Here is a 17,044-nt window from a genome sequence, read left to right as displayed (position 1 = left end):
CTTTGTTGGGTTCTAGTTGTTTCTATCCAAGTATTTACATTCTATATCCTTTTACTGTTTCACTAAAACCAATAAAAAATCCTTTTCTTCCAGTAGGTTCTAACTTTGTCCTTTCTCTTTAGGTACATGAACATACACAGGACATCCAAATATCCTTAGATGACTAATGTCAGGTTTCTTTCCTGAAAATGCTTCTTTAGGATTTTTGTTGTCCAAATGAGTGAGGACATCTGTTCTGAATATAGACTATTGTATTAGATGCTTCGACCCAAAATGACATGCTCAAGTTTTGATAAAAAAACATAGCCCTAGCAGCTTCTAGAATAGTTTTTTTTTCCTTTCAACAACTCCATTTTGTTCGAGGATTGTAGGGAACTGTGAACTCCCTCTTAATCCCAACAAGTTTGCAGAATTCTTTAAATATTTCAGAATTGTATTCTTTCCTATTACCTATTCTTAGAACTTTAATTTTCTTTTCTGAGGAGTTTTCAGTGATTGTTCTGAATTCTATAAACTTAAAAAGAATCTTTTCAGATTCCTTGCACTTAAGTAAGTATATCCATGTCTTCCTTGGAAAATCATCAACAAATATCACATAGTACAAGAACCCTCCTATGGGTGGTGTAGACATGGGTCCACATAGGTTAGAGTGCACTAGTTCTAAGTTCTAACACATTTTTAGTTTTTCTCAAACTATGAGGAAATGACTTTTTAGTGTTTTTCCCCAAGGCACAACCTTTGTAGGATTCATTGTGAATATGACTTAATTTAGGCATTCCAGTGACCAACTTCTCCATAGATGTTAGAGCACGAAAGTTGATATTACATAATCTTCTATGCCATATTTCATTTGAATTTGAAGTCTCATGAACAAATGCAAGATTTTTCTTAGTGCAAAGCCCATATAGTAGTCCTTGTCATACTCCTATTGTTAGAGCCTTCTTTATAGTTCAATTCCTAGGCCATGCTAGTACCTTACCTTCCATGAATGCAATTCTATGACCATCATCTTCAAGTGCAAATATAGATATTAAATTCCTTTTAATACCTAGTACATAAAGAACTCCAGAAAGCTGAATAGAATTTTTTGATTTCAATTTGATGGTGCAAGTCCCAATTCCTTTTATGAAATGTGTAGAATCATCACCAATTGTAACTTCTTCATCCGTTTCTATTTGCATGCTTTCTAGGTTATCCTGATATCCAGTGATGTGTCTTGAAGATCCACTATGATTTAGTTGATATTTGACTAGACAATGCTGAATAGAAGGCATACCTCTTAGATTCATGATCCTCATTTGATTTATCAGTTTTGACAAATGACGCTTGAAGTTTAGATCGATCAGGACAATTTAGTGCATAATGCCCATATTGATCACATCTGAAACATTGAATTTTGGACAAGTCTTTCTTCTGTTTTGATTGTTCTTTTCCATGAAAGTTTCTTTTCCTTTTGTTGTTGTTCTTTCCCTTCTTATGAGAGTTGGAGTTAAGAACTTGAGTGCCTTCATCTAAGGTTTTATGTTTTCCTTTAATCATTAATCTTGATTCTTCTTGAAGGCAATCCAATCTCAATCGATCTAGTTTAGGGATTTTAGAGCTTGCACTTGTACAAAAGACTCGCAAGAATTTGGTAGTCCTCCTAACACTATTAGTGATAACTCTTGGTTGTCAATCTCATAATTAACAGAAGATAATTGATCTCTCAATTCTGTGATTCTCATGAAGAAGTCATTCACTGTTTCTCCTTTATTCATACTGATATTATTCATTTGTCTTTTAAGAGCATGTTCTTTGCCAGTGTTATTTACTATGAATGCATTTTCAAGAGCTTTAAAAGTGCGATGTGCTATAGCATGTTTTGCCACAATAGGTACTATGTGATCTCGAACTGCATCCACAATTATCTTCATGACTTTCTCATTATTTTCTATCCATTCAATTTTCTTTGAATCATCTTTAGGTTCTGCTTTTTCTTCTTACAAAAGATTCCAATTTGTTTTATTTTAATAACATTGTTATACGAAATTTCCAGGACTCGAAGTTATCAACACTTGTAAGGTGGTGTTCAAATCTTAACATCTTTGTCATCTTGCAGAGAAATGAGGGACTACAATTTAATGTGAAATCTGATCTCTTAAACTTAATGAGATCTCTCCTTAACAAGGCTTTGATACCATGTAAAGTTTCTTACCAGATTTCAAATTCGTGGCTTTCTGATGCACAATTTTATTGCAGGTATGAACACTGTTGACAAAGGATAGGCTTGTTCTAGAATTTGTAGAAGTTAGTGTAGAGATAACAAAGATAATATAATATTCTTGAACTTGAAATGTCTTTCGATCCTTTGATGTGCTAGCATTAATTGATTTTGATGCCTTGTTTATTTGGGCGGATCAAGTATACATATCCCGTGGATTGGTGTGGGGGTGAATGGTCATGTCTCCGAATGGAGACATGGACATTCATCCTCACACCTGTTCGGTGTTAATTAATCATGCTCAATTTGTTACAAATTTAACACAAGTCTAACAATGTATTACCAAACATTATGATCTGCAGCCCGATATAAAGTACAGATCGATAGTGATCTAAATATCAAAGAAATCAGAATAAGTTTTGGTCATTCCTTAAATGATCTCAGAAAATATATATATGATCATCGGTTTCAACTGTGCATTGATTCACATACAAAATATATATATATATATATATATATATATATATATATAATAGTATGCACATCATACTGTTGTACATATATACACATGTATATATGCTGATCATGGTTAATGTCAGACTGAGGCTACATGCTTTAACAATATTAATGATCATGCTTTGAAAAAAATCTTAAGGATTTGCAAGTTTTTTCAACATACTAATTGCTTGCAAAGAAAGTGTGATAGCTCAAAACTAAAATCATCATTGTAAATAAAAACCCTTAAAGTGTTTTTCTGTTATCGATTCCTTTAAAAGCAAATGATAATTGGGGTCAAGCTTGTAAAGAGATCAAGCCTATGAGTTGCTTTCAATGCATCTTGAGTTCGAAAGGTTGTTAGTTCAATCATTAACAACTATTAGAAACTGTACTATCTGTTAGAGATGTTGCTTTTAGATATTTTTTTAAAGAATTGGTTATTGAGTTTTTGAAAATAATTTAACCGTTGCTATTGTGGGAGCAGGGAGAACCAAGTTTCCATTTATTTGGATTCATTATGTGTATTTGTGCGACTGCTGCGCGGGCTCTAAAATCTGTCCTTCAAGGATTATTGCTTTCCTCTGACGGGTTAGTGAAATATGTAGTTTACCAGATTATAGAACTGTTCACATCATAAATCATGATATTGATGAGTTACTGCATCAAAGTATAGTTACAAGGAATATGTACTGACTAACAATAACACAAATACTTTCTGATTGTTGTCCTTCTGTAATGTTCCCTGTTAGGTTAGACATAATTATTACATACTTAAATTCTTACATTGTATGCCCTAAGATACAATAATTTCAATCCAAGGTATTCATAAACAGTATCAGTTTAATCAGGACAAATTATCTATTACATATACAATCATATTACAATTTGGCTTGAATATGGAAGGTTTAGGTGTTATCCAAGTTGCCTAGAAACCAACAATGGATTCCCTCAAATATATAATAGACTTTATTCAGATATATAATTTAGATATTATTCTCATATATACATATATTAGACCATATATTTGACCCTTTATTCTGAGTAACAATAACATTCTATAATCAGTATATACTCATAGGTATATTAAAGCACACCAGCCATCACCCAATGCTTGCAAGAAAATTAAAGGATTTGTTTGGATTGATTTCCTTTCTAATCTCTTTTTTGTGAAGAGTAAAAATCTAAATTATAATCATTCTTCCAGACTTATATCCCCTGTTGCAATAATGGATGATGAATTGAAATAAATATTTAAATAAGTAAATATATCCTTCTTATCCTCTTTGATAATGAATTGCATGATGGAGAATGTTTCTAATATCTTGCTATTAGAAAGGATTGCAACCCTTCATAATAGATGGGACACAAGTCTTCCTAACTGATCCTCTTCATAACAATGATTATATTTTATTAGTCACTAATCATACCATCTTATATATATTTACTGGCAGTCGTACCTTAGTATGCAATGAGTATGTCGTGAACTATGGAAGATTGGCTAAGTGTTTATCCTTTTGTTCCTAGGCGTGGACAAAATACTTTTCCCTATATCTCTGTAAATCCTTTTCTAAACTCTCTTCAAGAACTTAGGCAGAAATAATTTCCTTTTCATGAAGATCTAAATCCTTTCTTACACTTTTCATGATGCAAAATTCCAGCACCAACATGAGACTTACAAGCATATTCAAGCTCCTTATGAGCAACCACGCTAGAAACAACAATTACAAGACCAAGAGTCATAACTTAGGATCCACCTTACAAGAATACAATGAATGGAAGACCAAGAGTTACAATTTAGAATTTCACCAAGATGTTCCTCTTGGGATTTGAGCCAGGTTCTCCACAATGAGAACTCATTGCTTCAACCAACTAAGCTAAACCCCTTGGATACTAATCAAGATTATGGATCTTTGGAGCCATTTATGTGTGTATTATAACCTTTGACATTGGCATTGCTTCATATCTATAATATATTTTTTCAAACATAACTACATCGTAGAATTAGTAGTATGCTTGGGTACCTATTGATGTTCAATATTGCTAGATTGCGTAATATTGGCATTTTTTTTTCCAATTTTATTTAGTAAAACAATAAAAAAATCTCCTCTATCATTCACATTATAATGAATGAGGTCCTATGATTTTATGCTTGAATGCCACAGAAGTATATGTATGGTGTCCATTAACTCTATGAAAATCGTATAAGAATTGTTCATAACTCTTAGATAATCTTCTAGAGGAATCCGACAGGTTGTTGGAATTATGGCTAACCAAATTATTAGGAAGTTTTGAAGAACATTATCCAATGGTTTTCTAAGATTTATAAATCTTCTAGTTGGTTAATATTTAAATGAAATAGAATTCAATGTAGTCGACATTTGATTGAACTAAATTTAGATTCTTTCTTGTAATTTTAAGTGTTGGATGAATTGGTGAGGCCCCATAATTCAACCATTATATTCAAATTTTAAAGTTATATATATATTTTTTATATGCTCACACAATTTTCATCATCTAATTATTGGAAACTAATTCTATGATCTTTAATAGACTCATTAGGTCTCTAACATTTAGTTAAGCTAGTTAAATGTTTCTAAGATCCCACTGACACAAGTATTTTAAGAAAATAACGAGTTTGTCAAAATAATAGATAAGAATAGAAATTGAGGATTATTAGTATTTGTAATATGAAGATAATTTAGATAAGATTTTATCTTTATATGTAATATCTAGACATGTATATATGAAAGCTAATAGATGAACAATACTACCCTTTTTTCGATACTAAATTACTTCATCAATGGACAATAGATTCATCCCAACAAACAAACATAAATCTCCATATCATGTAATCTTGGGATCTGCCAAACAGTTCTCAGAGACATTATGTCAAATAGTTGACTTGCCTTCTCTATGCTTACACGTTTTGTATACCCGTATACCAGGGCAGGGTTAGCAACGACTGTCAAGAATTTCCTATTAGTTATACTGTGATGGATGTCCATACCTTGTTCCAAAGCTTCCATTTCCACATAGGTGGGGAGGATGCTGACAAAGACTATGGAGTCTGCCTTTACACTCGTAAATTACATTCTACGCTTCCACAGATTATGCAGCCTTCTTGCAAACAATTTTCGGAGGTATCCTAAAAAACAGTTCATGTTCATTTTCCATGCTTGCACATTTTGCAAATGTGTTAATCTATTATGTATACTGTGATGGATGCCCATACCCTATTCCAAACTACCCATTGTCACAGTTTGGGAGGATGCTTGTAGAGGTTGGAGAGACTAGATTTACACCTGTGAATTGCATTTGTTTGAAATTTTTTTAAATCATGTCCACAAAACGTGTATAATATATATCCTGCAATTATAGCGTACTATGAGAGCACATATGTAGGAGAAAAGTGCAGGAGACTCCAATACAAGATGACAATGAAAATGATGTCTTGGATTTCTAGCCTTGATAGATAGAATCCACGTAATTCACAAGTTGGAGTTTGGAGGTATGTAATCCACTGGGGATTCCCAGGTTGATTTTCATGACCATGGATGCCTTTTCGAGTTGTGTTTTTTGATTGCATCTCCCCCACAAGAACACTGAATCTGATACGTTTTCTCTCACCCTTGATCTTCCCCATGTTTGGTTTCATAAATCCCAGTTGCTCTTGAACCTCAAGCAAATAGGCAAAACCAACCATTGGTCTCTCTTCTTGAAAAGGTAGATACCTTGGAATCTTCTCAAGTGGGGTACTTTGCTCAACACATTCGACGAGTTTGAAAGCAAATTCATCGACCACATGCTAGGAAATGTTTTCAGTGAATTTTGGGTCATGGGGTTTATGCTATAGGAGGTTTCCGACATCAACACTGCTTTGAATCACAATGAATGTATGTAGTGGCTGGATTCACGTCTTCCATGATCGGTTCTTTACATATCCTTCAACACACAGTTGAGGATTACATATCGACAAAACTAGGAATTGGCACTTGGGTTGGAAGCTAGTGGAAAAAAATTGAATGGCAGTGATGGATTTGATGGTCGTCCAAGGGCTCTAGAGAAGACTATTCCATTGATTGAAACCTTTTGCTTGGCCTCTTTCATAGTGAAAACCCCTACAGCATAATCATTTTAATATTTTTTTAATAAAAATCTTATTATTATTTAATTATATATTATTAAATTCTAATTCTGAGGGGGGACATCACAGTCCTTCCCTCAAAATTGCTTGTCCTCAAGTAATTTATGTCTTTTCCCTTTCAGTTTGGGTGACTTGAGACGAGTTTTCTCTCATTTTTCAAAGAGATTACTGTAGATCATCTTTTAATGTTGCCATTCGAATTTGGCCAAAATCTAATTTGCATGATAGTATGTCTCAGATTCACCCTTCTAGTTATTCTATTACACTAGATAAACCAAAGTAGAACCACACATGGGATATGCACTTAAAAATGTGAAATTAATGAACACACGAAGCATACACGGATTATGCACATTAATGCACGATCATAGCTTTGATACCATTTGTAATGTCCCTTGTTAGGTTAGATATAATTATTACATATTTTATTCAAATTCTCACATTGCATGTCCTAAGATACAATAATAATCAATGTAAGGTATTTAATAAACAATATTAGGTAATCAGGACAACTTATCTATTAATTCCCACATTTCCAAGCATACTATCATTTTTCTCGAGGATGGAAGGTGTAGGTGCTACCCAAGTTGCCTAGAAACCAGAAATAGATTCCCTCAAAGTTTACAGGTCCAAGTCCTTATCCATCAAGGCTTACGGAATGCTGACCCCTACTCTATCTTGGGACAAAGATCGATTGGTTGGGACTTATACAAGCCCCTCCTTGGTAACATCTATGGCTTCCTCTTCACTATTTAAAATAGTAATAGGACTGATTGTCAATAAATATTTATAAATAATTCTGATATTATTCTTAATATATATATCAGAACACTCAAATATACAATAGAGATTATTTAGATATACAATTCAGATTTATATATATTAGACCATATATTTGGCCATTTATTCCTAGTAACAATAATATTCTATAATCAGAATATACTCATAGATATATTAATGCACACCAGTCATTAGACAATGCTTGCCAGCAAATTAGAGGATTATTTTAGGTTCATTCCCTTTCTAATCGCTTACTTGTGAAGAGTAAAAATCTAATTTATAATCATTCTTCCAGACCTATAATGCCCACTGCAATAATGGATCTACACCTGTAGATTGCAAGCATGTCCTATAAATATTAAAATAAGTATATCCTTTTTCTCCTCTTCAATGATTTGAATGATGGAGAATGTCTTCTTCTATCTTGATACTGGAAAGGATTGCAACCCTTTTAAATAGATGGTATACAACTCTTGCTAACTGATCCTCTTCATAACAACGGTTAGATTTTAGTTCTTCTATCTTGATACTGGAAAGGATTGCAACCCTTCTAAATAGATGGGATACAACTCTTGCTAACTGATCCTCTTCATAACAATGATTAGATTTTAGTAGTCACTAATCACACCATCTCATATATATTCATTATTTTAATATTATTATTTTTATAAAATTCTTCTTCTTATTTAATTATATATTATTAAATTCTATTTCTGAGTCAGGACATCACACCTTACCTGATGTGATTTGTATGAGTAAATTCAATAGGATGAAGCATAAATCATAGAGGGCTCCTTATGTGTATTTGTGCGACTGCTGTTCAGGCTCTAAATATGTCCTTCAAGGATTACTGCTTTTCTCTGATGGGTTATTGAAGTGTGTATTTTGGTAGATTTTACAACAATTCACATCCTAAATCATGTTATTTATGAATTACTGCATCTCACGTAATATGTACTAACAGTAATAGAAATAATTTCTTTTTGTTATACTTGCCTGACATGATTTGTATGAGTAAATTCAATAGGATGTAGCATAAATTATAGAGCTCATAATGCAAGCATTTTTCTCTAATTAATATTTTTTCCTCGTACTTATTGCTTTCATTCAAATATACTATATTAAAGCTTTGATCCATGCCTCAATGTCTATTACAGGGAAAAACTGGACTCCATGAATCTGCTGCTTTACATGGCCCCAATAGCTGTTCTGGTTTTGCTGCCTGCTGTACTGATAATTGAATCTAAAGTGATGGAATTATGTGTAGTTCTTGCAAAACAGGATAAGTTTCTTGTATTTTTGCTAGTGTTGAACTCTACAATGGCTTACCTTGTAAACTTGACTAATTTTCTGGTGACCAAACATACAAGTGCACTAACACTTCAGGTTTGTTGTAATTTTCTTTTCTGCTGTGCTAAGCTATTCATGATATCAATGCGTCAAAGCTTGAAGCTCTTTTTGTTTCTACTTTCTAGTATTCTTTATTGTGCTTTTTGAAATTTTCACCAAGGCCATTGAAAAGTGAAAACCTATTGGTTTTCTCAGATCTCATTTTCATAGTGATAGCATTGATAGCCTCACTTTCTTTGAACCTTCTCACATGCATACATGATACATGCACTTGTCTCTCCTCAATTGTTTCTTCTTTTTCTGTGCATCTTCGCACACCTTTTTTGAAGCTTGAAAGATTCAGCATTTGAAGTTTAAACAGGATATCGACTTCTGGTTTTAACTATAACAGTGAAGGCAGATAGCATTGTCATAAAATTTCTGAAATTAGGCAGGCTGGAAATGAATTGTCGCACAGCCATTGAGCAGGCAGGCTGCAAATTAGAAAACCATAATAAAATTTATAAATATTTCTCAAAATTCATGCAAAACTAAAATGAGCACATTGTAGATTTTAATCCTGAAACCTTGATCAATTAAATCTAGAATGTACATACCTCTTATAAAAAAAAGAAATAAATTCCGTGTTCGTAAATATTCAGAAATACCTGCACCATTAGTCTATATATGCATTCTAATATGGTTCTATGGGAAGATGACAGCAAGGAAGGCAAATCTAAACATGGTAGCACCATTAAGACTAGCCATATTTATTGCATAAAAATGGTTAGAAGAATCATTCATATAGATTTTTTGACAAGATAAGGTTTTTTCTCTCTAATGAATAATACTTAATCCCAAAGTTGTTATTAAGGTCAATCTCGATGTGAATTAAACTAAACATTATATTAAATTGATAAATACTTAAAAGTCTACTGAATTTAAGAATTAAAATAAGGAATATGAACTCATCTTTTTCTCCAACTCAGAGGTTTGTGAGTTTCTTGTAAGCATACCTCTGCACATGCTCACTGGCATTGATTTCCTGAGGCAAAGCTTGCTCATGTCAACAAGTGCTTCTAGTGGCTTTACATTTATATTGTAAAATCCTGCCGGCAACATGAATTGTGTCCAAATTCCTATATTTAATGTTCTGCAATTCCAGCAGAAAAATCAGAGCCTTTGGAGATAGGCTGGTGATGATGCCCAATCCAAGCCATCTTGTAATATTCCAGCGCTTCCATATATGTCTTAACCCTATCCTGTGTACTCCATAATTTGCAGGGTAGTACTGATAAAGTTCAAATTTTTTCTAGAGTGTATTCTGCATACCTCTTTTTGATTTCAGTCCAGTTTTGTCCCTCATTTTGATTTTACTTTGGATACTATTCAATCACTTTGACCCTATCAGCCCTTATTGTCTCACTCATTTATCCCTTTCTGTAATAATCTCTGCTGGTTTGGACCAAAAATATTGAACTAGGACTGACAGGTATTTCGTCAAACAGTTGTAATATAACCAGTTCTTTGATCAAGGTATTACTATCCCAACACTTTGCTATTTCATGGAGCTAATACTATGGAATGCACAAGTCAAACAATGATACCAGTACTTCAACCAAATCGGAATTAGAAGCTGATTACAGGACTTATACAAAATCTTATATTCAGGTCAATGGATCAAAAAAGCTTAAAGCTACAATCTGAGGATGCAGTTCAGTCTTTACAATATCATCAGGTATGCAATATGAACAGTGCAGAGTGAGTGAGGATGAACAGACCCGAATATGGTGAATACTGCCAAGAAACTTGAGCTGGCAGCTACCACCCAATCCGTCAATGCTTCCAGGTACTCAACCCGACTACCACCTGTTGCTGGTCTCTACACTGTTGATGGAACCTGACTTTTACTGTAGGTGTGGATAATGCCGCGGCAGATGCTAAATGCCCAAACCGTGTGTTGCTCAGTGAAGTCCCTTCCCGTGATCACTTTCCAACAAGCTATCATATTCTCCTGTTACCAACTGCAACGCAAGGTCTCTGCTGTAGTTACCTCCAATGACGCCTTTGCCATACAATTCCGCCTGACCTTCAATCCTACGGATGGTACTCGTGCAAAATAATAATGGGGACTGATTTAATGCGAATGGATATCTGTCCAACTGTCCCGTAATCTCCTATGAATGGAAAAGCACGCTGCCACTGTGTAAAATGCAGATGAAGGAAATCACACTTTGCAAAAATGATACCAAACTCTGACCTGAAAGTGTCTGCTTCCTTGAATGCCAGCCCACTTCAAACTGGTGTTCTGTAGAGGCCAACACCATTTGCTGTCCAGTTCTCTTCCTGTTTAATTCTGTAGTTCCAACTTCTTGCCTAACCTCCAAATCAAACTACAAGTCTGATTGTACTGTGCTGCACTAGGTTTGCATCTAGTTTCACACTTTTCCTCAAGGGGTTTCATCCTTAGGGAAAATCTAGTCACATCTAAGCAACTTGGGAATTTATAAAATAACATATATTCATTCGTTGTGTTGCAATCCCAATGAAAAAGATTTCTTTTATCACCTCGAAGTGTGTGAGAACAAATCTCTTAGCAATGTGGGATAAAAGACTTATTTCATCTTTTAGTCACTTAAGTCATTTTGTCTTGAAGTGACTTCAAACAATAAAGTATTTTATACTTGAACTTAATAAAATAAAGTGACTTTAACCTTAGGCTTTCCCATTAAAAAATCTCTTCAATTGAAACCAAACACCTGTGACTGGCTGGCATCCTAAATCACATGCCATTAGCCTATCTGGATGGGAAGATAGACCAACTAGGCGCCATTAATGCTAGCGTGGAGAAGGGGACATTACACTTTTCCACTTAATTATCTTCCAAATCCTCGTCGATATAACTGCAGTTATCTCTTACCTTAAGAGGATTCTTCATCGCCAGCCTTTCATAGGCCTGTCTCTGTTTATTTCTATTCTTTTTCAATTGCTCAAGGGCCGAAGTAGAGTACTGAACTCTAGCTATGAGATGCCCTCACACACAGAATAGGTTTTAAAATCAAGGAATGCTTCTTGTTCCTTTAGGCATTCTTTTATCGTCCACTCTTCGTTTTCGCTTAAGGGGTTGTGTATACTTTCTTGCTTCTCTCCTCAAATTTGTGTCAATGATGTATTGCTTTGACTTTGGTGGAAAGGAGTTCAGGGCCCTTTCCTATGTTCCATAAGAGTTTGGAAACCACAGAAGATAGTGGAGAACTCATTAGTATACCTTCTGTTTTCTCATAGATGTCACACTTGAAATAGGAGAAAGTGTACTCAGAAGTTACCAAACTCAGTCTCCCCATCTGTATAGGATCTAGCTATCTCATTGTCATCCGTAGTTGCAACCTTCCAAAAAGGGACAGCACATAAAAGCTCACCAGAATATTGCCATCCTCAATTTCTCTCTCTGATAAGTTGTACAAAGTGGACTCAGTTACATATGAAGAAAGAAGTGTTTCTAGCTGAAGGCTTTGGCTTAATTTCGAGTAAGCTGTAATTTTCTCTGTTGGAGTGTCTGTAGTAGAAATTTCCAGTGTAACACCAGTACTAGGGTACTTTGGGATGCTGGGACGAGTTTCCGGGATGTGGGGAAAATGGACCTCATTTTCGGGATGCCAAGGGGACAGTGGCAAGGGGAGGACGGGGCAGGGAGGGGTGTTATATAATATACATATAGAATTTGAAATGCTACTTATGAAATGATGTTTCAATAGAACATACGAAATTAGAATACTTGAACATAGCAAAATTGCAAAATGAACTAAAACCATTGAACATTCAACATAATAACATATTAAATATCCAATAGTGACATTTAAAAATCAAAATAGAAATGGAAATTCAAGTAGCCATCCCAGCAGCAGCATGGTTGCAGAATGGCGGAGGTGGGGGTACTTGGGTACTCAAGTACCCAGTGCGGGAACATCTCGGGGACGCCTTGGGGACTTCGAGGTTTGGGAGAGGGATGCGAGTCCTCATGTTACACTAGAAATTTCCAATTTTTAAGCTAGAAGTTGTAAATCCCAAGCTTATAGTTAAGATGCATTTGCAATGTTTAAGGTAGTAGTTGTTAATTTCCAATTCAGATGTATGCAAACAGAAACAACAGCCAAGGATAGTGAAGACTGAACAAAATACTTCATTGAAATATTTCTCTTCAACATTGTTAACATTGTTAGTCATGTAACATGTTTCAGCGAGCTTTGAACTCAGCCAATGCCTTTGGACTCTTCCTGATGACTGCTTTAGATAGAAATATATGGAAATAAAGATTGATAGTGAAGGTGCTATCAGAATAGGGGGACTTTGGTAGGGGTAGGATAGAAAACGTTTGACCATTATTGGTGATAGGCGGTCAGATTTAAGGTACTAACCTTAAATTGTTGGTGATATCTGATTTCATAAGGGTTAATATACCTTTACTAATGTTTTGATTGAACTACATAATGTGTGCTGCTTTAGAAGAAGTCACTTGCCTGGCTTTCCAAATTTCTATCTTACAAAGTGTTCTTGAAATTGGGTCAAGTAAAATGTTTAGGTTTTGGAAGGCAGACCAGTGTTCCTGCACATAAATTAAAACAATCTCTCAGCCTTGGAAGATTAGTTTATTGAGGTGGCTTGAAGAGGCAATCTTCATATATTTATTACTTACCAGAGCAACCCAAAGATTCACTCGGAACTTGGCATGTGGATTCAAATTTGAACTTTACAAATTTGGGGTTGAGTCAACAGAAAATTTGATATCAGAGTAGTGAAGGAAGACATAGTTCACATTTTTTATTTAAAGAAGGATTTAGTGAAAAAATCATTTTGATTTGATGTTTTGAGATTCTTATGGGATTGGCTACGTGAAAAAATCATTCATGAAGTATTGGACGAAGATAAAGAAGAGATCAGTCTAGGTCAAGTATGCTCCTCAGCCCTTTATATGCAACTACTTGGCGTTTAGGCTATAGAATACAATGACTTCTGACAAGGATCATGGCTGAGCTCTCAATAGCAAGTAAATGAAGTGGAATTCGCATTTTGTTGTTTCAATTTGAGACTAACGAGAGACCACTTTGCTTGTGTAATTATTAGTAAAACCTCTGTAGTGCATGGATATGCATGGCTTATTTTGTGGAGTATGAGGCTTTTTTGTCAGGTTGACATGTGACTTGCATTTTGAAGTTTTTGGGTTGTTAATGTGGAGAATAGTTGATTTAAGTTTTCTCAAGTTCTTATCATGTATTCTGACTGGAATTTATTGTTTCAAATACCATAATATTAGGATAGGGTTTATGCAGCAGAAATTATAGGCATGAGGGTTTATGCACAAATATTTTAGAAGGATCTGCTATAATCAGCCAGAAATTTTATTGGTAGCCTCCTAGTTCCATGACGGCTAGTATATTTTTTAGGTCTTGACATACATAGATGCAATCTTGACTAACATTTAAGACAATGACAATCATCTTTCTGGAAGTGGCATTACTGATGTTCTATATACATAGACTTATACTGATGTACTCATATTTCATAATCCTGGTGTTGTACAAGGAATATTCCAATGCTTTTGGACTGCTTCAATGGATAATGCACATACTATTGCACTTGCATTTATCTCTTAGATATATCACATTGATAAAACTCTGATTCATTTTGGGAAACTGGATGGATAAAAATCTACTGATTAAATTGCAGTGAACATTTATTTATTTTTAACTTTAAGCTTACATGGTATAATTTAATGCTGGCTTGCAGGTTCTTGGGAATGCGAAAGGGGCTGTTGCAGTGGTAGTTTCAATAATCTTATTTCGGAATCCCATTTCTTTCGTAGGGATGGCAGGATACACCATTACTGTTATTGGTGTGGTTCTTTATGGCGAATCAAAACGTCGATGGAAGTAGAGTTTTATGCAAATCCTGCTGTAGAGATGGGGAATGTGTGGAATCTTTCAAGATTTAGAATCGTAAATCTTTTAGTAGACCTGTTAAATTATTGCACTCAAAATATCATCTACACCAGTATGGAGAATTGATTGAAACCAGGCATAGAACCTAGGAAGATTTTTCAGAGATAGTACATAATTTCATACTGTCCCAGTTGTTCAACAAGGATGCATTTGGTTCTAAGATAATTTGATAATCAATTCAATTAAGTGCCCCTGTCAATAATCCAGCTCAAAATTACATCTACTGTGGTCTTTTGGTTGCCCAATGTTTTCATTATCAGCCAGCTGTAATCTAGTTGCTGTAATATATTTGTAAGTCTTTCTTACTGGTAAGCTGTAAAGAGGAAGATCACCACACTTTACAAAGATACAGCTTATGGGATGATTGGAAAATCAAACAGCCGGGGACAATTTAATGGTTATTTTTGTTAAGAATAAAGATTTCATTGAGGCTACATATATTTGTTATGCAAGGGAGAAAGGTATAGTTGATGTGGTTTTACTTAGTCTTTGAAATTTAATTAGCGAATTATCTATTCCTAATGGACTTATCTGGTCAAAGTCCAGTAAGGCACGTTTAGTTTCCTTTTTTGATAATTTTCAACATTTCCTTATTTTGCAAAGCAGATGAGATTGAAGGCATTGATGATGAACTTCCAGTGTAATTTCTTTTTCAAGTTATATTTATCCATTTCCAAACTAAGATTTTTCCTAAGGAATGTGGGAATGCGTTATTCAAATTTATGCTATGTAAGTCTTGCTTACCATTACACTATTCTGAAAATCCTGTCATTTGTCTCAAATTTTAAGGTCTTTGAGGAAATTGTCCCTATGATAAAAGAAGTTGTGCAACATGAAAACTTATTTAGTTGTCAAAATGGTTGGAAAACTTATGAATGACAGATGAATGGTTGGAGTCAAAGGGGTGGTTCTTAACATCTCTCTCAATTCTCAATCAATTGGATATGTTAGATTTACTTTGGCGTTTTAGTTACTTGCACTAGAGGAACAAATCCACAATTTGCGATGGAGAACATGTCAGCAACCTTCAAACGCTTGATTTTGCAGACAATGGCAAAATATGAAAGATTTGAGAAATTCTAAAGGCATTTGCAATGTTCTTTTCTCTTGTTTGGTGCCAAAAAAGGAAGGAGGATTCTTTAACTATTTGAAACTCATTGTTCGAGGGGTTGACTCTCCTTGGAAATGAACTGGATGCCCATTGTTGTGAGACCTACCAAAGATTGTAAAGGTTCCTCATAGGTGCAAAGATAAGAGTCAGGATGGAAGTGTTTTTACAAGCATTACAATGAAGAATCAGCCACGATGGTGGGGCATGCTCTATAGTGTATATGTGGGTAATGAGGAGGTTATTGGAAGCATACTCTTCTTGGTGTCTTCTTTCACCCATTTGAGGGTTTTATCCAGCTAAACTTGGTGTTCATGTGTTTTTGTCTTGTGCAGGTGCATTGTTTTGGCTTCTGGTGTTTTTGTGATGATTTTGAGTGTGCATTGTTGTAAATTATGTTTTTTTTGGAGCATAGTGTATGAGAGTTTTCCATTGTTGAGAGTTAATATAGATTCCACTTGTTAATTCTCATGAGGTTCTTGAATCCAATGTTTACAGATCAAGTGGTGTCATTGTGAGTTGTTTTTATGATCAAATTAAGGCTGTATAAGTTTTACATAAGATACTAGGTCTTGTGGAAGTAGTGAATTAATTTTATATGAACCCAAGATCAAAAAAAGAGAATAGACGAGCTGGGAGAGATTAGAGAGCAAAAGTATGATGAAGCTTATTTTAGGAAGCCAGAGGATGACATTATCCAGCATTGTAGGTAAAATGGACAAGATTAAGAGTTTGATGTAGGCCTAGTTGAGGAGATTGGGATGTCCAGGTTCAATGAAGTAGAGATTGAATTGGAAAAGGTTGAACAAAAACATGGGGGACAAAGAAGCAAAGTTTTGTGAATATTGATTTTTAACCCAATGGCAAGGATATTAGTGTAGAAAAGTTGAATCAATGGATATCTCAAATGGAGGCACATTTTAGAATCCACAAACTACTTATCAACACATCTTATTGGCCCAAGCTAGTGGGTCATGCAACTTATTGTT

The 17,044-nt window shown here is 34.6% G+C and overlaps 1 protein-coding gene across 1 annotated transcript in view; it reads left to right on the top strand.

The window, feature by feature from the left end:
- Window positions 1-15,383, top strand: part of LOC149542342 (putative sugar phosphate/phosphate translocator At3g11320) — a 126,290-nt gene extending 110,907 nt beyond the window's left edge. The window contains exons 2-4 of the mRNA XM_089797312.1: window positions 3,183-3,286; window positions 8,780-9,008; window positions 14,736-15,383. Coding sequence (XP_089653438.1) covers window positions 3,183-3,286; window positions 8,780-9,008; window positions 14,736-14,882 — 480 coding nt within the window. The 3' untranslated portion in view covers window positions 14,883-15,383. The remainder of the gene's footprint in view (window positions 1-3,182; window positions 3,287-8,779; window positions 9,009-14,735) is intronic.
- The last annotated feature ends 1,661 nt before the right edge of the window (window positions 15,384-17,044 follow it).

The sequence above is a fragment of the Cupressus sempervirens genome, chromosome 8 (assembly GCF_028749045.1).
Source record: "Cupressus sempervirens isolate cs-2001-9-10 chromosome 8, ASM2874904v1, whole genome shotgun sequence".
Taxonomy (NCBI): domain Eukaryota; kingdom Viridiplantae; phylum Streptophyta; class Pinopsida; order Cupressales; family Cupressaceae; genus Cupressus; species Cupressus sempervirens.
This window is presented reverse-complemented; position numbering and strand designations above follow the sequence as displayed.